Below are 22,432 nucleotides of genomic sequence, written 5' to 3' on the forward strand. Positions count from 1 at the left end.
CAGTGGGGGGCTGGGGGCGTGGTCAGGGCGGAGCCCCGCCCAGAATCCCAGTGAGGGCTGGGGGCGTGGTCAGGGTGGAGCCCCGCCCAGAATCCCCAGTGAGGGCTGGGGGCGTGGTCAGGGTGGAGCCCCGCCCAGAATCCCCAGTGAGGGCTGGGGGGCGTGGTCAGGGTGGAGCCCCGCCCAGAATCCCCAGTGAGGGCTGGGGGCGTGGTCAGGGTGGAGCCCCGCCTAGAATCCCCAGTGAGGGCTGGGGGCGTGGTCGGGGTGGAGCCCCGCCCAGAATCCCCAGTGAGGGGCTGGGGGAGTGGTCAAGGTGGAGCCCCGCCCAGAACCCCCAGTGAGGGGCTGGGGGCGTGGTCAGGGTGGAGCTCCGCCCAGAATCCCCAGTGAGGGCTGGGGGCGTGGTCAGGGTGGGCGTGGTCAGGGCAGCGCCCCTTCAGCTGGCATCTCGAGGCCCTGGGTGCTGTCCTCGTGCATGTAGAAGGTTGCATGTACACGCAGAAGAGCGGAGCTCTGCCACCTGTGTGGTGTGGTGGTGTGCACCTGGTTGGGGGTGTGCAGAAACCGGGGTTCAAACGGCAGTCTGGTGTGGTGGGTGCAGGGGCGGTGTGGCAGCAAGTCTGACGGAGGAGGGAGTATTGACACCGTGGTTAGGGCTGGGGTGAAAGTGTTAGGGCTGATCTTAGGCAATGTCGGGAGCCTTGCGTCCAGAGCACTGCACGGGGAGGCACGTTGGGATTGGAGAATTCAGACAGATTCGGGTTAGCGGGCAAGAACGGAGAGGAGGCGCCGGCGAGAGGTTGAGCCCCGGGCTGGAAGGAGAGACTCCAGAAAAACTGTCCTCTGGCTTCCACGCACGCACTTTAGCTAAACGAATGTAATAAAATACTTTTTTATAAAAGGACTGGGGAAGTGAAGTCGGTACGTCAGGGTTCGAGCCTGTCCGGGAGTCCCACTGAGGCAGCAGATGCTCTCCAGAGCCCTGCCTCGAAGCCCTTTGTTCCGCGCCGCAGGCCAGCCGGGCGGGGAACACGGAAGTGGGTCAGCTCCGCTCCCAAACACGCCGGCCCCGCCCCCTGGCCGCCAGCGGGCGGGAGAATGCGGCCTGGGCACACCGCAGCCAATCAAATCGCTCAGCGCCTCCGCGCGGGCAGGGGCGAGGCCAGGGCAGCCCCGCCCCTCCACTCTAGTGCAGCTGCCGAGCCTGGCGCGTCGGATTGGCCAGCGCGGAGGCGTGGGCGGGCCCGGGGGCGTGGCTCCAGGGCCCGGGTATATCAGGCGGGACTCGGGCGCTCCCCCTCGCTCTCGCGCGTTAGGAGGCTGGGGTGTGTGTGGCGCGCTGTCTTCCCGCCCGCGTCAGGGACCTGCCGACTCAGCGGTGAGGGCCCTGGCGGCACCGGCTCTGAGGGGCCCGGGGCGGCGGGCGGCCGGTGACTCCCGGGCGAGGCGGAGCCGCAGCGGCACGCCCCTGGGAGCTGGGGGCGGGCCCGGGTTGGAGTCCGCCCCGCCGGCGGCGAGGCGGGCGGCGGGACACCGGGGCCCCACGCTCCCCGGAGGGCGTCCTGCACCGCGCGTCGCCCCCGGGCCGATGCCTCCTCCGCGGCGGGCCCTGTTGTAAAATGGCGGCCGCGAGGCTTTGAAAAGCTTCGCCGGCGAAATGGCGGGACCGCCGAGTGCCCGGATGGAGTGGCGCAGGGTGCGCGCGTGGCGCATGCGCCGCTGCGGGGCGGGGCGGCGCGCCCGGCTCCAGAGCCCTACTGCGGGCCGGTGGGGAGCCGGCGGCCCGCGACCCTTCCCCCGCCGGCGGCCGGCCGCGCCTCGGGCCCCCGCGTGGCTCCACGTGGGGAAAAGCACGTGTAGTCCTGGATGTTGCGCTCTCGCCCGGGCGGAGCGGCCCGGGAGCAGTACAGCGCGCGGGGCCCCCAGCCAATGACGGCTCCGCTCGCGGGCCACGCCCTCTATCGGCCACGCCCCTCCATGACCACGCCTCAGCGGCCACGCCCCTCCAGCGGCCACGCCTCCCGGCCGCGCCCCCTCCAGCGGCCACGCCCCCGGCCGCGCCCCGCGCTGTCACACCTCCCCGCAGCCCCCTCGAAGCGTGTTTCCTGGTGAAGCGTCCCCGAGCCAACGCTGCCGTCCGTGTCCCCAACCACACGCGCCCCCGGGAAGGGGACACACTTGGGCTGCCGTTCTGGGGGTGGTCCCAGCCTGGGTTCCCAGTGAGGCCTGCAGCAAAGGCGCTGGCGCTCACTTCAGCCAGAGGCCCACCATTAAGGTCTTTCTCGGTTCCGTGCCGGTCTCACGCGTGGGTTCGGGGTGACACAAGCAGGAGAGGCTGCCCTGTGTGTGCGGTGTTCCAGGCTGGAGCCAGAGCTGCGGTGGGGTCGCAGATGGTTCTGGACTTGGGTCCTCGTGCCTGCGTATCCCGAAGGCCGCGGTGATGGCAGTGTGGGCAAGTCTCAAGCTGCCCCGCAGCCCTTTGTCTCACTGATTTCCCTCGTGAGAGGCTGGATGACAGGTGTGAGCTGCCGCCACGTGTAGCTCGGTTCCCCGAGGGCCATGGGCCACTTTTATGTACAAAAGTAGGGAAGGAAAGGGGCAGGAGGCTCCTTAAGGCTTGCAGTGAGCGGCCACCCTGGCACTGAAGCTCCCGCAGGGGGTCCCCAGGCTGTCGGGGCCATCAAGGGAGGTCCTGTCTCAGCTGGAGGAGGCTCCAGTCTCTGGAGGAGGGTATGGCACAAGCGCCTGTGGTGTGTGCGCAGGCTGCCATGGCATCAGACGAAGGCAAGCTTTTCGTGGGAGGGCTGAGCTTCGACACCAACGAGCAGGCGCTGGAGCAGGTCTTCTCCAAGTACGGGCAGATCTCTGAAGGTGAGGCCTGGCAGGGAGCACCGCTGTCGGTTTCTGCCCTGGAGCTGGGCACAGCTCATGACCCTCCCTTGCAGTGGTGGTGGTGAAGGACAGAGAGACCCAGCGATCCCGCGGCTTTGGCTTTGTCACCTTTGAGAACATCGATGACGCTAAGGACGCCATGATGGCTATGAATGGGAAGGTGAGGGTCCGTCAGCCGGTTTGAGCTGCGCAGGCCTGGTGTGGAGTGGGCACAGCCGACCCTCCCTCTGTCCTGTCGGCAGTCTGTGGATGGGCGGCAGATCCGAGTTGACCAGGCCGGCAAGTCTTCTGACAACCGCTCCCGTGGATACCGAGGTGGCTCTGCCGGAGGCCGAGGCTTCTTCCGAGGGGGACGCAGCCGGGGCCGTGGGTTCTCCAGAGGTGAGTGCTGGGGGTCAGGGTTAGTGGTGGGGTGCTGCAGGGACTCGCTGACGGTTCTGTCATCTGCAGGTGGGGGAGACCGGGGCTACGGAGGAGGAGGAGGCCGCTTTGAGTCCCGGAGTGGGGGTTACGGAGGCTCCAGAGACTACTATGCCAGGTGAGCCCGGTGGGAGCCCGGGGCGACGGCAGAGGGGCGGGGTGCCCCCCAAGGGCGCAGGTGTTGTTTTGATCTGTGCTGAGCACCCAGCTGGTGCCAGGGCCTCGTGTCCAGGGCGAGCGCCCCCACAAGGAACCCGCTCTTGCCCGCTGTACCTGATGTGGGCGAGCCCAGTGTCTGTGGGCCTGTGTCCCTCAGTGTCTGTGTGTCCTTCCACAGCCGGAGCCAGGGTGGCAGCTATGGTTACCGGAGCTCGGGCGGGTCCTACAGAGACAGCTATGACAGTTACGGTAAGTCTGGCTCCAAGGACGCCGCCACCCGAGTGGTGTGCGGTCGTGCCACAGCAGCTTAGGCCACGCCCGGGCAGGGCTCCGGACTGCCGCACAGGACAGGAGCCAGGTGCAGGAACCCCGGGCCAGCGCGGGCGGCCCCGGCTCCTGTGCCTTTACACTGTTCGCTTCTGTCCTCAGCTACACACAGCGAGTAAAAGCCCTCCTCCTCCTCCTCCTCCTCCTCGTCCAGACCGCCCGCCGCCACGGCTGTAATTAAGATGGGGGAGCTTCGCTGAAGGTTGTGTCATGAGCACCCGGTCCCCACTTTTTAGTCCTTTGAGTTCCGACCCATCCGCAGCCTGCTTCTGACCCAGATGGCCTCGTGACCAGACTTTGTTTTGAGGAAGCGCTGTCTTTTTAAGCGTTGTGAAAACGTTTTGGAAAGCACTTCAGATTGTACTTTTTACCAGGAGCCATGGGTTTTTGTTTTTTCTCAGTTGTCGGGGTTGTGTGGGGGTTTTGGTTACTCGTTTTTGCTTTTTCGGGTTTTTCGGGTGTGTCGTTTTTTCTTTTTGTGTGGTCGCCCATGAAGTCTGGCGCCCCACCCTCCTGAGACGGAATGGACTCAGTTGAGCAGGCCATGGCTCGGCGAGCGCAGCGGGCCCGCCACCGGGCACAGGGCGCCGCCCCGGGCCCAGCAGTCCGGGAGGCTGTGGAGGTGTTTATTTATAGTGTCCTTTTTTACCGAAGACGTGCACACTCCATCGATGTTGTATTCACAGTGGCCGAGGAATTCTTGTACGCAGTTTCTTTGGCTTCACGAAGCCGATTAAAAGACCGTGTGAAACGAGCCTCACTGACCCTTCCCTTTCGTTGCCGCACTGGGCTGCGGCTCCGCGGCCAGCAGGGCAGCTAGGAAGGAGCAGGGCAGTGCGGGGCGGCGGCGGGCGGGCGGCAGGGCGGGCGGGCAGGGACCGGCTGCCCAGCGGCTGCCCTCCAGTCGCAGGCGCTCCCTGCTAGCCTCGGAAGCCGCAGCCCTGGGGACAGACGAGCCGCAGACCCTCCGAGACTGCCTGCTGCTCCCCGCTAGCGCTGCAGCTGGCCTGTGCCTCGAGGTAACGCCTTCGCCCGGGTCGCACCCTCCGGTGGACAGCTCCCGAGGACGGACGGAGACTTAGGCCGGGGCGTCGAGCCGGGGCCGCCCGCCCGCCCGCCCGCCTGCCTTCGTGGACACGATTTTGCTCCCTGACGGGCCTCGGGCCTTTAGCCTGAGTCCGGGAGGCGCTGAGCGTCAGAGCCGCGAGGGCGGGGCGCAGGGCGGCGGGAGGGCGCTGCAGAACCCCGGGGACGCCGCGGTCACGCGCCTCTGTTTGGCAGGATGAAGGGGAGCCAGGCTGCACCGCGGGAGCACGCCGAGGCCGCGACTTCGCCGGCAAGAGCCGCAGAGCGCACACGCCGGCCTGGTAGGTGCGCGTCCGAGCCCCAGGCCGGGCGCTGGGCCGGGGCGCTGGGGCCGGGGCGCTGGGGTCGGGGCGCTGGGGTCGGGGCGCTGGGCCGGGGCGCTGGGGCCGGGGCGCTGGGGCCGGGGCGCTGGGGTCGGGGCGCTGGGGCCGGGGCGCTGGGGTCGGGGCGCTGGGGCGGGTCCCCGCAGCAGGCTGGCCGCGCCCGCCCGCCCGCCCTCCTGACCATCGCCTTCTCTTCCCTTGCAGGCCACTGAGAGCTGACGGCGGCCGGGCGGGCTTCCTGCCGGCCGAGAGGAGGGCGGGCGGGCCGCTGCGGCAGCCCCTTCCTGGGGGTGCCTGAATAAAGGCTGTGACCCACACCCCCGCCTGTGTTGCTTGGGTCTGGGGCGCGGGGCGCGGGGGAAGCCGGGCGCGGCGTGCACGGGTCTGGACGACGCCCACCGGTCTCCAGGGCCAGGCGCTGCGATGAGCTACCCGGCCGTGCGCGGGGCGGGGCGGGCGGGCGGGCGGGCGGGGCTCGGCTCACTTCCGCCTCGGCTCCCGGCTCCGGCATGGCGCCGTGCATGCTGCTGCTGCTGCTGCTGCTGCTCCGGTGCGCCGTCCCGGGTTCCACCGAGAACTCCAGCTGGCCAGCTGCGCCCGGCAACCACACATACGGGGGGCCCCCGGGCACGGGCCCCATGCTGCTCCGCTTGTTCTACGTAACCACCGGGCTCAGCGGCCTGATCTCGCTCTACTTCCTCATCCGGGCTTTTAGGTGCGTTAGCGCATCCAATCAGCATCTAGTAAGTCATTGTAGGGGGGGCGGGAGAGCACGTGACTCAGGCATCCGGCCTCGTTCTTGCTCAGGACTCCTGTTGTTTCTAGACGGGCTTCAGTGGGCAGCGGCCGCAGTACGGCCATCCTCCTGCCTCAGTCTCCCCAGTGCATACAAAAACCGCGCCGGCCAGACTGCAAGAAGTGCAAAATTCCTTCCCTGGCCGAGGCTCAGCGGGTAAAGCTTTAGCCTAACACGCACAAAGCCCTGGGGAAGTGGAGGTGGGAGTTAAGGGTCACCTGACCCAGAGAATTAAATGGTCAGCCTGGGTGGCAAGACACTCAGAGACGGCGCCCGAGCCTCCGTTTTTCTAACTGCGTTGTCAGGCGGTAGCTTGTGCTTGGAACAGGAAACTGCCCAGAGTCGCTCTTGCAGCTCCTACAAGGAGAGGATTCACTTCCTGCAGACGCCTTAGACCTTGGGGTGGGCAGGAGCATGCTGGTAGCCTCTGAGGGTATTTGTGCCCCCTGCAGACTCAAGAAGACACAGCGAAGGAGGTATGGGCTTCTGACCAACACAGAGGAGCATGAAGAGATGGCCTCCCAGGACAGCGAGGAAGAGACTGTCTTTGAAACCAGGAATCTGAGATGGTAGGAAGGACTTCACTGATAGGGTTCGGGGTCTAGCTCGGAGGTAGAAGCTTCACCTAGAATCCCCCAATGCGGGTCTGGGAGTGTGCCAAGGAAGGAGGGTTCGTGGTGGCCTTAATGGAGACAGACCCAGGAGTGTCCCGGGGGAGGGCCACACGGGAGGCGGCACTGGGGATGAGCAGGTGGCATCCGGCTGACCATCCTGTCGGGATGGTGGCTGCCACAGAGCCGGGACCCCCATGGGCACTCGATCTGGCTTTCCAGGGTCCCTGAGGGACATGACCTGGAGGGGCATCACTTCCTGCGGGCTGGGCTGGGTTGGAAGGAGGCCCCCCAGCCATCATCACCCCATCCCATGTCCCCCCCCCCTTGCAGATCTGGAGGGGGACGTCAGGCTGCAAGGACAGTACAGGACCTGTTCTGCTGTTCTGCGGGCTTGGATGTCAACCTTCCTGGAGGGACGCCGCGTGGGCCAGGACAGTCACCTCGCCGAGAGCAGCTCCCAGACTGGGGTCCCCAAAGCTGGACTGACTTGTGCTGCTCGGTCACCCTGCCTCCCGACGGCGTGATGGAGAGGACGGACCTTGGGGTCTTTAGGGCGTCTTCCTGCTGCTTTGGGGACAATAAAGAAGCAGTGGCTTTGTGGCTGGCCTGAAACCCCCCTGGACTCCACACCCAAGTGTCCTGGTGAAGTGAGTGAGGGTTGTCATCCCTGGCTGCCTAGGACAAGGCCCTTCCCGTTGATATGCTCCAAGGCCGCAGCTGTGGCGCTCTGCCTCCGAGTATTGGCACCTGTGGCCGAGTTTCCCAGGAGCTTCTGGGCCTCAGTTCAACATTAGCCATTCCCCTCTGTGGTCCTAGCCTGAGGGGAGACGGGGACAGGGAAGCCCAAGTCACTTGCCGCCTGAGGTCAGCCCCAGTCTTCCTGGGCGACTGTTCTGGCCACTCTGTCTCCTCATAACAACAAGTTGCCACCAGGTGGCAGTCACACGCCGCCTAGCCTCCCAGGACCCCGCAAGTGTGTCCTCTAAAGAACCCTCCTACCTTTGTGTCCTGGCGGGTGGCCTGAACTTGTCCAGCGCCTTGCCTGTCCTGTGGGCACCCAGTCTTCACCCACTTCCGGGCCCCACTGACCCTCCAGCTGGGCTGAGCTGGGCCCCTGAGGCTGCTTGGGTCCACCGGGAGTGTTGGTGCCAGGCTGGGTGGCAGTCTGTCTCCATGCTGTGGTCTGGATGGAGAGCCTGGCCAAGCCCATTCTGGTATCTGTCTGCCCCCTCCAGTGGCTGGGTCCCTGCTCAGCCAGGCCTGATGCCCAAAGGAAGCCTCTGTGGTCTGCACCCCCAACCTGCACCCAGGGGAAGCCAGTGTTCCTGAGTCGTGACTCTGGGCGCCCTCTGCCCTGTCGGTCACTCGCCATCTTGGTATTGTGCCTGCTGGATGGGCCTTGTTCCCGGTCCCCCAAACTCTGTGATCTGCGCCCCTGGTCCCGCAGCTCAGCCATGGCTGGAGCTTCAAAAGGCAGGGTGATTAGTCTAATGAGGTCAGGAGAGACCCAGGCCCCCGCCACAGCCTGCGCCTGAGCGCAGGGAGGGTGGCCCCACCACCATCCGCCTGTCAGCAGTCACCGCACCCCAGCATTAGCACGGATAATTGGCAGTTCCGTCAAGGTTAATGCACTATTAGCCGGCGCTCTGCACAGCTGAAAGCCAGGAGAGGGGCCTGTCAGGCGAGATGGAAGGCCTTGGGGCCTGGCCAGCCTGCGTGTGCATGAAGATTGAGTGTGCATGCCTGGGGCAGCTCCCAGCACTAACTAAACGCACACGCGGCAGGCATTGAACTCAAGACACCGTTGCCACTTGTACCCGTCCTAAATCTGAGCCCTGGCCTGGCAGAGAGACAGGCAGGTAAGGCCAATCGCTGCCAACCCCGAGTTGGATTCCCGGAACCCACGTGGTCAAAGGACAGAACTGACTCCTGTAATTTGGCCTGGGACTGCTACCTACTCCACAATACACAAAAAATAAAAGCCAAGGCCTCTGCTGCTGTCCCCAGTCCTGGATGTGGGCAAACCAAGCCTCTCAGTGGGGCCCACCCTAGGTGTTCCACTGGGGACGTGGGGGCAGGTGAATGTCACTGTCCTCTCCCTGGGAAGCCAGAGTTAATGGCTATGACCCCACTTGCATCAAGCTCACCCAGGGACAGCAGGCCAGGGTCCCTGAGATCCTCTGGCCAGCATTGGTCTCTCCCAGGGGGCCTGGGCAGGCGCTGGAGTTGCCAGGGAACCAGGCACAGCTGTCTGCTGCGTCTTGGATGGTCTGGTTGTAGGAAGCAGGGTTTGGGGCTGGGGCCAGGGCCTTGGGCATGGAGGGAGAGAGGAGAATGAGGAGGGGTGGGAGGGTGGACAAGAGATGGGGGGCAGGAAGGAGGGAGGATGGTTACATTGGAGAAGAGAGAGGAGGGAGTCCTGAGGTTGTGCTTGCCAGCAACCCAAAGATTCTTGTTTGGGGCGCAGTGGGTGCCTATTGCTGCAGCTGGGCAGGGCCACCCACCCTGTCCTTACACTGCAGGTGACCAGGTAGAAGGGGTCACTCATGGGATCCATATCCTGCACCCCCTCAACTGCCCCACCCTGCCTCAGCTCAGGCGGGCAATTTGGTACAATTTATTCTGTAATGAGAAATTCCTCTCTGCATATTTTTAGCCCCCTGCCTAGCGATGTGGCCTTTGATGGCTGTGGGGCCGCCAGACTGTGACCTCAGGAGCCTGAGGCCTTGCCCGCTGTACCAGAGTGGGCAGGCCGTGGGCCATGGGGGCCAGCCAGGGTCGCGGGTGCAGACTGGGTTGAGCCAGAGCCACTGAAGACTTTCATGGACCATGGCCTGAGCACACAGCCCCAGGAGATGGATGAAGGACCCAGGTAGCCTGGGACAGATCTCCACTCAAGATGTGTCTGAACCCACTCTTCACGCTGGTGACCCCCGACCTTCACTGACATTTATCCCCAAAGCAGGCCTGACCTCCCACTGTCTCCAAAGCAAGGTCTGTTTTCCGGTGACCACTGACCGACCCTGTGGACTGGGACAGGCTGCTCAGAGGAGACAGGGCTTCCCAGGTCCCTGTCACTGGTGGCCAGGCAGTTCTCTGGAATGGCTTTCCCTGCTCTCCCTCATCACATGTGTCCTCAGGAGCCAGGAGCGACTGGCGGGCTTGGGAGGTAGAGTGGGGGACAGCCGCCTTTGTTCCTGTCCCCGCTCCGGATCTGACCTTGAGACAACAGACAAGAACAGAGAGCTTTCTGCTCAAATCCACTGGCGGCAGGCGGCTCTCAACTCGGTGGCCCCGGCATGCAAATGAGGCCGGGGATGTGGCCTCCTTGCTAGGTGTCCTTGTGACTGGCCCTGGCGAGAACCTACCGTCCAGTCTGGTTGATGGGCCCCCACCTTGACTACCCTCCCCATTCCTAGGCGGGTGCTCATGTCCCAGCAGGGCAGCCTCGAGACACTCACCTTTATGGGCAGAAAACAGACCTGTGGCCCTGTGCCCTCCTGTGGTGCCCGGGGCCTACCCTGGGGATCCTAAAACACCCCACAGACAAGTTCAAGTCCCTGAGCAAAACCTGTCCTGAAGAGGGCTGGGACGGGTTTACAGAGACAAGAAGGATTCCAATGGTCAGATTTGGGGGAGACCTTCCAGGTCTCTGAGAAGTTCTCATACCTGCCCCCCTCCCTGTGAGTGCATGCATGCGTGCACATGTGTGCATGTGGGGTGCACACGTGTGTGTGGTGCGTGTGTGTATGTGTGTGTGCGCGTGTGTGGTGCATGTGTATATGTGCCTCTGTTTGTGTATGTGCATGCGCATATGTGGTGCGTGTGTGTGTGTGTGTGTGTGTGTGTGTGTGTGTGGTGCGTGTGTGTGGTGTGTATGTGTGGTGTGTATGTGTATGTGCCTGTGTGTGTGGTGCGTGTGTGTGTGTGTGTGTGTGTGTGTGTGGTGTGTGTGTGTGTGTGTGGTGCGTGTGTGTGGTGTGTATGTATGTGCCTGTGTGTGTGGTGTGTGTATGTATGTGTGTGTACGCGTGTGTGTATGCACGCGCATGTGCGGTGCGTGTGCATGTGTGGTGCATGTGTATGTGGTGCGCGTGTGTATGTGTGTGTGTGCGCGTGTGTGGTGCATGTGTATATGTGCCTCTGTGTGTGTGTATGTGCGCATGCATGTGCGGTGCATGTGTGTGTGTGTGTGCATGTGTATGCATGTGTGTTGCAAGTGTGTGGTGCATGTGTATATGTGCCTCTGTGTGTGTGTGTGTCGCGTGTGTGCACGGAGCTTGGGAACTTGTCACAGAAGGCCACATATCAGAGTTCTACACCATCCTGGCCTTGCTCGTCCCAAGCAACGTTGCCGTCTTTAGATTCTCCCAGTCTGCGCACAGAGGGACCCCTTAGAATCCCAGGGTCCCACACGCCCTGCACTAGAACCTAGACCCAGCAAATGAAAAACCGAACAGCAAAACCCATCCGGTGTCTGAGCCCTATGCCTCCCCCAGAAACATCCCCTCCCCTGTGGTGGGGACAGTTCCCGGAGTTCCGACTTCCAGAAGTGACTCCCAGGAGCCTCAGGGAACTAGGCAAGGGTCACTTGGAACTTCATCTGTTTTTCTGATACAGGGTTTCATGTAGCCCAGGCTGGCCTCCAACGCCTTACATAGCTAAGGATGACCTTGAATGTCGGGTCCCCCTGCCTCAGCGCCTGAGTGCTGGGAGGACAGGCATGCACCACCACCGCTGTCCTACGACGTCTTTGTTTTTGTTTTTTTTTTTTCTTTTGAGACAAGGTCTCACCCTGCAGCCTAGTCTGGCCTGGAACTCTTGGCAATGCCCCTGCCTCAGCCTCCGAGTGCTGAGATGCCAGGCGCGGCGCACACCTGCCTTTAGGTCCAATCCGCACAGGGCGGGGCCGCAGAGGGCCCGGCGCAGCGCCCTGGGGTTCCCCTTCCCGACGCGGGTGGCTGGGGCGGGACCCTGGGGATCCGCGGCAGAGTCTGCGCGAGTCTGGCCGGGGCGGGGCCCGGCTGAGGCTTGGAGGGTCCGGGGCGCGGCGGGAGGGGGCGCCCGCGACCCTCCAAGACGCTCCGGCGGGGACAAAGGCGAGGGGAGCCCCCGCGCCCGGGGAGCCCGGGAGAGCGCCTTGCGCAGTGCACGGCCCCGGGCCTCTGTCCCGCGCCACGGCCGCCTCCCGCCGCCTGGTTTCTCGGCGCCCGCGGTCTCCGGCGGGGGCCGCGCGCAGAGGCGGGGCGGCGGGATCTCCAAGCGCGCGGTGCTCCGCCCGCTCGGCGGCGGAGGCGGAGGCGGAGACGGCGGGGCCAGGCGGCGGCCGGAGAGCGAGCGAGCGAGCGAGCGCGGCGGCAGCACCGGGGCCATGGCGCCCGCGCAGCGCCCGCTGCCGCTGCTGCTGCTGCTGCTGCTGCCGCTGCGTGCGCGCAACGAGGACCCGGCTCGCGCCAACGCTGACCGCTACGCAGTCTACTGGAACCGCAGCAACCCCAGGTGAGCTCGGAGGGGCGACCCCCGGGGCCCCCAAGAGGCCCCAGCCCTGGGGATTGCAGCGTACGGACCTCCCCCTGAACTTCAGGGGTGCCTAGTATTCCCTCCAGGGCTCCTGGACTTTGGGGGAAACCCTCCGCACCCTCAGACGCTGGAGTTCCATCGCTGGACTTGCACGGGGGTGGGGGAGACACCTTTGAACCCCTGGCCGCCTGGAGGAGGGAGCACCCTGGAGGGCTGAGGATTTGGTGGAGATCCCTGGGGACCTCCCTTACACCCGGAGAGTCCCCGGACGTGGCTCTTTTGGGAAGGTTCCTAGCGTCCTGCCTATGGGTCCCCAGATGAACTTAGGGAAGTTGCAACGTCCCCTCTCTATCCCTCCGTTCACTCCAGGGGGGGTGCTCCAATCCCCCAGACACTTTAGAGGGACAGAGGGGACCCCAGGCACCAAAGACGTGGAGGTCAATTTGAGGGGTGCAACCTAGGCATATGGTTTTTCACCTTCTTTAGCTGCTGGGGAAACTGAGGTGCAGGAGGGGGTGCAGGAGGGGGTGCCTCAAGGTCATGGCCAGAGAATTGGAGCTGGTACTGGAGACCCTGGTGGCCGAATGCCCAGCCTGCCACACCCAGCAGAGGCACCCGGTTCTGCCTGCCCAGCGGCACCCAGTGGGTCAGACCCTGCCAGGCACTGGGTAGAGTCAGGGACATGGCAAAAGCCTCTGTTTCAGGCTGAATGAGAAAAGTTTGATGGTCACTGACCACATTCCGAACACATAGAACCTTCTGGGTCGTTACAGGATCTCAGAGGTGGGTGCATGCTGGAGGGTTTCCTGGGAGACAGGCTTGGGGTGTTTGAGGCTTGGGCGCAGTATAGCGCTGACCGGCGAGGAACTAATCCGGCTGCATCAGCCAGGATGCCCTCTTGATCCGTGGATGGAAAGTTGCATAAAAGCTGGTCTTTGAGGCAAGCTGTGGGACAAGGACCACCAGTGTCTCTCCGTGGGGATGGGAGCTCTCTGGCTGTCCCTGCCATCAAGGCAGGGCTGTGGGGTCCAGTCCCCTAGGGCTGAGGGTAGGGACCTCAGGGCCTTGCAGCGACCTGGCAAGACCACCACTTTGTGGGTCCCCCCCCCCCCCCATGCCTGCCCGCCCGCTATGCTGGTCACATGTGGGTTTGATTAAGACTCAGTGGCCGCGCAGGGAGCCGGGTGAGCTGCGCTTCCTTGGCCTAAGTTTTCTGGTTTTAGCTTGCAGAGTCTCTGTCCCCAGCGTGGTCTGTCCTTTGTCTGGAAAAAAACAGAGGATGGAGGGAATATGGGGATGAAGAGAAGGGGTCATGGCTGCCCCTGAAGTCCCCACTTGCCACAGGGACACAGGGATGCACGCTGGAACCCTGGCTCAGGAAGGAAAGAGGTGTCCCCCATCAGCACCAGGGTCCAGCTCAGGCTGGCCACCTCCTGTTGCTGTGTGTTGGGACAGGCTTTCTGAGAGAATGGCCGGCCAGGCGGGTAGCAGAGCTAGCCCAGAGAGAGAGAGAGAGAGAGAGAGAGAGAGAGAGAGAGAGACTCCTCAGGTCCCTGTCTTTTCCTTGGGTTCCTTCTGTGGGTGACCCTGCTGGGCATCCCACAGTGGGGCCTGAGGACAGATGACTGCCATGCTCTGGAGCCTTGTCATTGACACAGCACACGGGGGGCTTGGCTGGGTGGTTCATGCGGGGATGATTTCAGGCTGGCATCCGAGGGGTCGCAGTATCGGGGTGCAGTCTGGGGAGCTGGGCAGGATCGACAGCCCAGCCTGGCAGGCGACACAGAATGGGGTGTGTGTGATATAAAACAGGCAGTGAGGGGGGTGCTGGGACCCCGAGCACGAGAATGGGTCACACACAAAAGACACTATGAACCGAAGTGGGGGAGGGGTGGACCTGTCCTAGAGTACCCATGTCCATGTAGGACACACGCCTGTATGACTAAGGGCACACACACACACACACACACACACACACACACACACACACACACGCCAGCCACGCACCCGCCACCTGGCCAGCCACACCTGCCGAAAGGCTGTTGACTGTGTGATGGTTTCCTGACGGCAGTGGTTCCACAGGGAAGCTTGGACACCACAACGGGCCTTGTGGATGGGGCCCCACACCCACCTGTCCAGGCAACCCTCAAAGCCCCTGTCCAGGTCTGTCTGACCAACCTACCCAGCTGGACACCCTGCCCTGACCTCTAGGGTCTCTAGACCTGTTTCCAAGTGTCTCCTGCTCTCGCCGGGGCTGACCGGGACACCCCGCCCCGGGCGCGGACCACTCATCCATTCTGTGGCCTAGCTCCGGCTCATGTGGGTTTTGTCCCGAGGCTCATGCCCCTGTGTTCATGGAGTCTGCAGTGGCCTGTGGCTTTGCATGTGGCTGCATGTTCTCATCCACAACTCCAAGGGAGCCCAGGATGTGTGTCTACACAGAGCCGGCTGCCGCAGGGTGTATGTGACATGGCAGTCCAAGCTGGGGTGATTTTGTGTGTGCATGTGTGTGCATGATTGTGCAGAGGAGCATTGTGTGCATAGACTAGAGTGGGGGTGCACACACAGATCTGCATTTGGCACGCATGTGCGAGTCTATGTCGGAGTGTGGGCCTCCCCCATGTGTGTTCATGGCTGTGTGGTGTGAGCCAAGGGCTGGTGTGGGGACAGCTCTGCCCTCCCAGGGCCCCGCAGCCTCAGGACCATCCACAGACGTGGCCTTACTGGGTGGGTGCTGCTCTTCCCTGCGGACAGTCACAAGGAGCCAAAGCAAGCATCACATGAGATGCCCGTTGCCTCCAGATGTCACCCACTCTGAGACATGGCTGAGCCTGGCCAGGCTCTGGGAGTGGGGCAACCCGGTGTCCCATACCAGATGACCTCCATGTGGGCAGAAACGCTGCCACCCACCAGAACACCTGGTTAGGAAGATGGTGGTGGCCCGGGCCTGGTTACTGAGGCAGGCATCTTCTCTGCAGCAGAGTGTGGCCGGGTCCTGTCTCTGGCTCTGCCGTCCTCGCTCAGCCTGAAAGGGACCTGGCCATGTGTTTGTCTTTGTGTTTTGCAAGAGATTGTCCTCCGTCGGGTGGTGGTGGCACACATCTTTAACCCAGCAGAGGCAGAGGCAGACGGATGGATCTCTGTGAGTTTGAGGCCAGCCTGGTCTACAGAATGAGATCCAGGACAACTAGGGCTGTTATACAGAGAAACCCTGTTTCAAAGAATTAATGAGAGAGAGAGGGAGAGGGAGAGAGATTGTCTTCCAAGATTAGGGGTGCTCAGAGTAGGCAAGGGCCAGAGGATTTGGTGGTTGATGGACTTGGGGGGGCGGCAGAATTGTTGACAGCCTGTGTGGACCTGAAGAATGAGAGACGATCGTGGTGCTCAGAGGGAAACTGAGCTGCTGCCAGACAAGTGCCATGCCGTTGGTAGTCGATGAGGCAGAAGAGCTATCTGCTAACTGGGCATGAAGCTGAGGCAAGGGGATTGCTGTAAGTTCCAGACCAGCTTGACCTACATGAAGCCCTGACTCAAAACAAACAAACAAACAAATAAAAGGTCTGGGGCTGGGCTCAAGGGAAGGGTGCTCACTTAGTGTACAGAAAGCCCTGGGTTCCATCCCAGAACCATACAGACCAGGCACGGTGGCAAAGACCCGCCATCCCAAGACTGGAGACGTGAAAGGATCGGTTCAGGGTCATCCTCAGCTACAGTCAGTGAGAGGCTAGCTTGGGCTACGTGAGGCCCGCCCCCCTTCTTGTCTTCATACCGACTTGACCCCCAGTCTCTCTAGCAGGCCTGTCCTTAAGAGTCTGCAGAGCCTTACGTGGCCGGTAAGACCTCTCCATGTATCGTTGTGTCTAAAGTGATCACTGAATGGCCATGGTTCCTGCTGGACTCCAGGTTCCCATGTGCCTCTCACCAGCCACCCGGGTCCCCAGCAGAGAAGTTGGTTTCAAGGAGTGGACACCAGGGACCGAGGCCTCAGTGTGAGAAGTCTCGGGGCGGTCATTAGCCCACTGCTTGCTTTTTAGGGGTGGGCCCCCCACCTTCCCCAACACCCTTGCAGGCACCAGCCGGTGCAAGGGTAGGGTGCTGGCTCCTGGCTACCCACCTCCTTGGACCCAGGAAGACCAACATAGCAAGTCTGGTACGATTTTAGAGCCAAAGAGAGAAAGAAAAAGGAAAGTGGAACACTTCAACAGCATCTGCTGGGGCAGGGGTGCCCTGGGTCCTCACTCTGTCCGCCCTGGAACTGTTCCCTGTTGATCCCAAAGGCCTCCAACCCTTGACTTTTATGAAATTCATTTGTTCGAACAACAGCATGGATTGAGCACCACTGTGTCCAGGGTCTGGGTTGGCTACAGTTACAGAGCAGGGCACAGAAACAACTGGTTAATGGTGCATGCCCGGGGTGGAAGGCTGACTCAGTATGTGCAAAGGCCCTGTGGTGGGGACCACACTGTGGAGCGGAGAGACCAAGGGTCCTGGTGAGGTGCCGGGGAAAGATGGATGACATTGGACCTCCGCGTCTGGGGTCCGGTTTTTTGTTCAGAACAGCTGACCGTGGATTTGGGGAGACCATAAAGCTGGCAGATCTTTGCCGTGGTTTACTGGGGACCACTATCCATAATTCTGTCTGCCTGTCTGTGAGCAATGGGCGTGTGGCGGGGGGACAGCTGAGTGGGTAAGATGGTTTGCTGTGCATACACAAAGACCTGAATTCAAATCTCCAGAAGCCACAAGAAAAGCCCGGTGTGAGCCGAGCGGTGGTGGCACACGCCCTTTATCCCAGCACTCGGGAGGCAGAGCCAGGCGATCTCGGAGTTCGAGGCCAGCCTGGGCTACAGAGCGAGATCCAGGAAAGACACAAAGCTACAGAGAGAGACCCTGTCTCGAAAAAACAAAACAAACAAACAAAAAAAGAAAAAGGAAGGAAGGAAGGCACGGCGTGTCTGTGCCACTGCAACCCCAGTGTCTGAGGGTGGAGTTCCGGTTCAGCGAGGAACAAGGGGCAGGGGCGGCTGATGTCCTTTTCTGTCCTGTGCAGACAGACAGACGGAGGAGCCTGGGGAGATGGCTCTGTGGGTAAAGTGCTTGCCTAGCCAGAATCAGGATCCGAGTTCGATCCCAGCACCCACAGCAGGTGGGGGTGGGGCATGCGGTGGGGCACTGAAGGCGCAGAGCCGCCCTGCAGGTTCTCTTGGAACCTGTCGCCCATCACGGGGTGGGCGGTGGGCACACCTCCCCTACGCCGAGGATTACGCTGAATGTAAGGGAAACTGAGGCTCCAAGAAACTGCCAAACCCATGGCTCAGCCACGCAGGGGGCTCTGCTCGGCCTCGTGTTCGGTGCAGGATCCGGGGAGCAACAAGATCGGCCCTCCCTGCTGCTGCTCCTGACAGGGTCTTGTGTAGCCCAGGCTATCCCCGGACTCTCCGTGTAGCTGAGGATGACCTTGAACCCTAGGACCCTCAGCCGCCACTGTGCCGTGCAGTGACCCCCTCCCCTGCATGCTGCACCGATTCCAATTTCCTTTCCCTTTGCAGGGAGCTGGGCCTCAGTTTCCCCAGCTGTACTGGGAGGTGAAGGAGCCTCAGGCAGTCCCTCCCACTCCAAGCTACCAGGCTTTTATATGCTAATACAGGTTCTCACAGGGCCCCCCTCTGCCCCCCTCAACCCACGTTTACATGACAGGGACCCAGGGGACACTCGGGGAGATCTGAGGGGAGATCTGAGGGTTCCTGCTGCCGTAGCCCGAGGCGGAGATGGAAGGGGAGCCATGGTCTAACCCCACAGGCCGACCTCCGTCCTCTATGACGCGACTGGGTCAGGCCGGTCCCCCCTAGAGGACACTGGGGGACAGCAGGACGACGCCAGGGCTGAGGCTGCAGGCTGGGGTGGGGGGAGGCGATTGGCCAGGAGCCAGGGAACCCGCGCAGAGAGGGATTATACGGTGCTGCCTGTCAGCCCCAAAGTCAGGAGGTGGAAGCAGAAGGGTGGGGAGTTCGAGGCCACCTCGGCTATGTAGTTCAAGCCACCCAGGTTGCAGGAGATTGTCTCAAGAAGTTGACAGAGAAAGCAGGAAACACCCTAGGGTAGCAGCGTGGAGGGGTGAGGTCGAGGAGGGAGGTCCGGCTGCCCTTCCTTCCAAGCTCTGTCTCCTTGTGGGGAAACTGAGGCTGAAGTTAGTGTCCGGCAAGGGTGGTGGGGATAAGGGGCCATGTGGGTCCGTCCTGGTGCTGACCACTGGCCGGCCCTCCCCCGCAGGTTTCAAGTGGGTGCCGTGGGTGACGGTGGCGGCTACACAGTGGAGGTGAGCATCAACGACTACCTGGACATCTACTGCCCGCACTACGGGGCGCCGCTGCCCCCGGCCGACCGCATGGAGCGATACATCCTGTACATGGTGAACGGCGAGGGCCACGCGTCCTGCGACCACCGCCAGCGAGGCTTCAAGCGCTGGGAATGCAACCGGCCGGCGGCGCCCGGGGGGCCCCTCAAGTTCTCAGAGAAGTTCCAACTCTTCACCCCCTTCTCCCTGGGCTTTGAGTTCCGGCCCGGCCACGAGTACTACTACATCTGTGAGTAGCCAAGGCTAGCCCCGTCAGCAAATGGAGAAACTGAGGCAGACAGAACCTTCCCAACTTTTGTCCAACCTGGTGCCCCACAACCCTGGGAGGAGGAGGGGGAGGGGGAGGAGATGGAGGGATCTCCATGTCTGAGTTGTCTCCCGGGAAGGCCCCGCAGGAAGCAGTGCCTCAGAGTCCCCAGGATGCAGCCAAGGATGGGGTGCCACCACCCAGCCTTCCCGCTGCATCAGATTCAACAACACAGACCCCACTTCTTCTTTCCCCTCCTGTAATTCAAGTAAGAAGCGGGTGGGAATGAGCAGAAGGTGTTCACAGTGAAATCCCGGGAGATGAGGGAAAGATGACTTTTTTCTTTTCGAGATGGGAATCCTGGAAAGGTAACGGGCGTATTGCTTCCTTCCATCTCCGCGTGTTAGTTTTTACTGGTCCCAGCATGGAGGACAGGTGCTAGGGTGGTGTTCCCGCACCAGCGGTCAGCCCACTGAGCTCCAGGTCTGCCCAGTGGTCTGCGGCTCCTAGCCAGCTGCCAAGGAGCCACCCTCACGTAGCCCAGGCTAGCCTCAAACTCTATAAATGTCTGAGGAGGACCTTGAAGTCTGTCTCTCAGCTCCACCTCCGACAGGACGGCAGAGTGCACACCTGGATGTCTTAGTTGTTTGTGTATTTGTGTGTGCACATGTTAACACAAGTGCCCAGGCCCGCTGCCTCCTCCACATGCGGATGCTGTGGATCCGAACTCGGGTCCCAGTGCTTACTCAGTGATCTCTGTACCCACAGAGGCTCCTCAGCCCTTATTTTGTTTTATTTCTATTTTATTTGAAATGTCACCCTAGGTTGGGGGTTGTTCTGCATGCCTTTCATCCCAGTACTCGGGGGGTAGAGGCAGAGGGGTTTCTATGAGTTTCAAGCTATCTTAGACTAAGAGTTCCAGGCCAGCCAGGGCTGCGTAAAGAGGGCCTGTCTCAAATCAATAAATGAATAAACAAATAAGGCCTCACCTTGTCACTGGGCTGAGACGTAACTCAGCTTTTGGAGTCAGACCTGGGTAAAGGAAACATGGAAGAGACTCTGGGAAACCTAGGGCATTGTCTCCGGGGTTTGACACGTGGCTAGGAGTGTTAAGGGTTGGGTCAGCAGTGGAGAAGGGAGCAATGAACCCCTAGACGTTGCCCTCTCTTCCAGCTGCCACGCCTCCCAACCTTGTGGACCGGCCTTGCCTGCGACTGAAGGTTTATGTACGTCCAACCAGTGAGTGTCTCTGGGGGCATGGGAAGGACCCAGTTCTCTTCGCCCTGCCCTTGACCCTATGAGTGATCCAAAGAACTGGGGGTCATGGGGTCCCAGCCTGGCACCCCCACAAGCCTGGGACCTTTGAGAGTGCCCAGCCCGACGGGGCCTGGCTGACGGTTGTCACTTGTGTCCCCACAGACGAGACCCTGTACGAGGCCCCGGAGCCCATCTTCACCAGTAACAGCTCCTGCAGTGGCCTGGATGGCTGCCACCTCTTCCTCACCACGGTCCCTGTGCTGTGGACCCTGCTGAGCTCCTAGAGTCAGGCAGGACAGAGGACAGCAGCCCCACACGGGCCCTCGACCTTGGCCCTCGGACCCGCCGTGGCCACCTTCCAGACAAAATCCTTGCTGCTTCTGTTTCATGGTGCTGTCCCTCTGGAAGAGGCCGTCCACTCGCCCCGGGAGGCGACACTGGGACCTGATGCCAGAGGAGGAGACCCAGGCTGAGCCACTTTCTCCACGGTCGCCAGAGAGCTCAAGGCCTCCCAGCATCGTTTAGTTCAGTCAGAAAGACGTGAGGGTTTTCTGTTCATTTAATTTATTCCCTGATGTTGCTGGTGACGTTGGGACAGGCCAGTGGGCTGAGTGGGGCAGAGGGTCTCCAGCCGCCCAGACGGAGCCCACGGCGGACTTGCCTGCCTCGGCAGGGTGCATGGTGCCAGCCCCTCACTCGCTGGGGCCCTGGGGGCCTCATGGCCCCTCTCCTAGCCACTGTCCAGCCCCCCTCCCTCCGCCCGGGCCCCTCCACCAGGCACAACCGTCTCCAGGGCCGGGAAGACGTTTTATTTCTGTAAATAGAAGCCAGCAAATGTGTACTGTGATTTATTTTAATGTATTCTTGAGGACAGAATGGAAGTTCTTTCTAAAAAAATTTTTTCCAGACCTTCGATTCGAGGGGACTTTTATTTTGTGGGAGGGAGGAGTGGGGTGGACTTTTTAGGATAGAAACAACACTTCGCAATAAACTCATTTTTTTTGTCCGTTGGAGCCCTCCCCCCTCAATCATGTGACCTAATAATGTTTGTAAGGAAAAAAAAAAAAAAACAAAAAAAAACAAAAAAAAAGAAGGATGTACTGAAAAGGAAGGAAGCTACCTACCAAAAATACAGAAAAAGAGCAAAGGCCGAGTGAAGCTGGCCACACAACACGTTTCTACGGATTTCGGATTTCTACCCACCTTTCCTCACTCTGTGTTTTATACATATTCTATATAAATATATATTGTGGATGGCTGCCGTGGCTGGGGGGCTTTTGTAGGGGCGGGGAGACGGGTGGCCCGCCCATCACAATCAGCTTTGAAGTCTGTATTTTTTTATAATAAAATGAACAAGCTGTAAGGTGTGGGTGTCCGTCTGTCCGGGTGTATTAGAATTTGGGAGGGTTCTGGGGAGTCCCTTGCTTGGGGCAGTGCCCACTGCTTCCTGTCTGATCTCAGGGTACTGGAGGGTCTGCAGTAGGAGGCCGGCTTCTTAGGGATCACCCTGATCCTCTGACGAAAGCCTGTCACCGCAGCATGGCGGCCCCGAGAGGTGGAGGCCCCGAGAGGTGGAGGCAGCAGCCTTGGTGTACACAAAAGACTGAGTCTCAACACAATGGGAGGCTCGCCCGACACCGAGATCGCCCTCTGACCTTTATACATGCACCCCACACACACACACACACAGAGTAAATGAACCCCTCTGAGTCATCTCCATCACCAGGCTACATTTCTGTGACTCAGTTTCCCCATGTGACTCAAGTGTGTGAGGGCTGTGGTGATGTTCATCTCTGCCTCTTTGGGGGAAGGGAGGCCTGGGGTTCCCCAGATGAGCCCCGCTTGGGGTTGCTGACAGGCATGGGGGTCACCCGTGAGAGGTGACCCCACAGGGTCTGGGACCCCAGCAGTGGCCCCTCGCCTGCCTGTCACCCGCAGCGACTGCGTTTGGGCACAATTAGCCAAGAGGCAATGCTCGGAGCCCATTAATTCAGCCGCTCTGGGCTCTGCAACGGGGGCTGCTTCCTAATGAGGCGTGGACGTACAAAGGACCTTGTGTCCACGTCGGCCCTGCCCAGTGGAAGGCGGGCCGACCGGCAGACGCTGCCTTGGGGAGGCCCGGCTGCACCGAGGATGAGCCGGAGCCCAGAGAGACACCCCACCTGGACACTCAGCCCGGGGCCGCCAGCCCCAGGGACCCTGACGGCCACTGCTGGCAGGTGTTAGGGAGAGGACGGCAGCTACAAGCCAGGGTTTGGTGGCCAGCACTCGGGAGGTAGAGGCAGGTGCGTCTCTGAGGTCAAGGCCAGCCTGGGCTATAGTGTGAACCACTGTAGAACGGAGGAGAAAAGAGCGAGGGCCCCAGAGACGGCTCAGTAGGTAAGCCTGCTTGCTGCTCCCTGAGGACCCAAGTTCGAGCCCCAGAATCCCTGG

General features: G+C 61.5%; 3 protein-coding genes across 5 annotated transcripts; all 3 read left to right on the top strand.

The window, feature by feature from the left end:
• The first annotated feature begins 1,263 nt into the window (after positions 1 to 1,263).
• LOC118571566 (cold inducible RNA binding protein) lies at positions 1,264 to 5,527 on the top strand. 2 transcript variants are annotated; one of them, XM_036170628.1, is made up of 8 exons: positions 1,266 to 1,381; positions 2,766 to 2,874; positions 2,949 to 3,055; positions 3,138 to 3,276; positions 3,346 to 3,433; positions 3,653 to 3,723; positions 3,904 to 5,168; positions 5,415 to 5,527. In XM_036170628.1, exons 2-7 carry the CDS (start codon positions 2,772 to 2,774, stop codon positions 3,918 to 3,920), a joined length of 525 nt encoding a protein of 174 aa, XP_036026521.1. In that variant the 5' UTR covers positions 1,266 to 1,381; positions 2,766 to 2,771; the 3' UTR covers positions 3,921 to 5,168; positions 5,415 to 5,527. The 2 variants fall into 2 exon arrangements, with proteins under 2 accessions (XP_036026520.1, XP_036026521.1); XM_036170627.1 differs by having other exon boundaries at positions 1,264 to 1,381; positions 3,653 to 5,168.
• Positions 5,528 to 5,591: 64 nt separating this feature from the next.
• Positions 5,592 to 8,614, top strand: Fam174c (family with sequence similarity 174 member C). Its single transcript, XM_036170630.1, has 3 exons — positions 5,592 to 5,925; positions 6,459 to 6,575; positions 6,951 to 8,614. Coding segments are annotated over exons 1-3 (324 nt in total). The 5' UTR covers positions 5,592 to 5,719; the 3' UTR covers positions 6,952 to 8,614.
• Positions 8,615 to 11,496: 2,882 nt separating this feature from the next.
• Efna2 (ephrin A2) lies at positions 11,497 to 21,362 on the top strand. 2 transcript variants are annotated; one of them, XM_036171463.1, is made up of 4 exons: positions 11,497 to 12,119; positions 18,411 to 18,724; positions 19,916 to 19,968; positions 20,162 to 21,362. In XM_036171463.1, the coding sequence occupies exons 1-4, from the start codon at positions 11,992 to 11,994 to the stop codon at positions 20,273 to 20,275; spliced, it is 609 nt and encodes a 202-aa protein (XP_036027356.1). In that variant the 5' UTR covers positions 11,497 to 11,991; the 3' UTR covers positions 20,276 to 21,362. The 2 variants fall into 2 exon arrangements, with proteins under 2 accessions (XP_036027356.1, XP_036027355.1); XM_036171462.1 differs by having other exon boundaries at positions 11,504 to 12,119; positions 19,916 to 19,981.
• Positions 21,363 to 22,432: the final 1,070 nt, after the last annotated feature.

The sequence above is a fragment of the Onychomys torridus genome, chromosome 21 (genome assembly GCF_903995425.1).
Source record: "Onychomys torridus chromosome 21, mOncTor1.1, whole genome shotgun sequence".
Taxonomy (NCBI): Eukaryota; Metazoa; Chordata; class Mammalia; order Rodentia; family Cricetidae; genus Onychomys; species Onychomys torridus.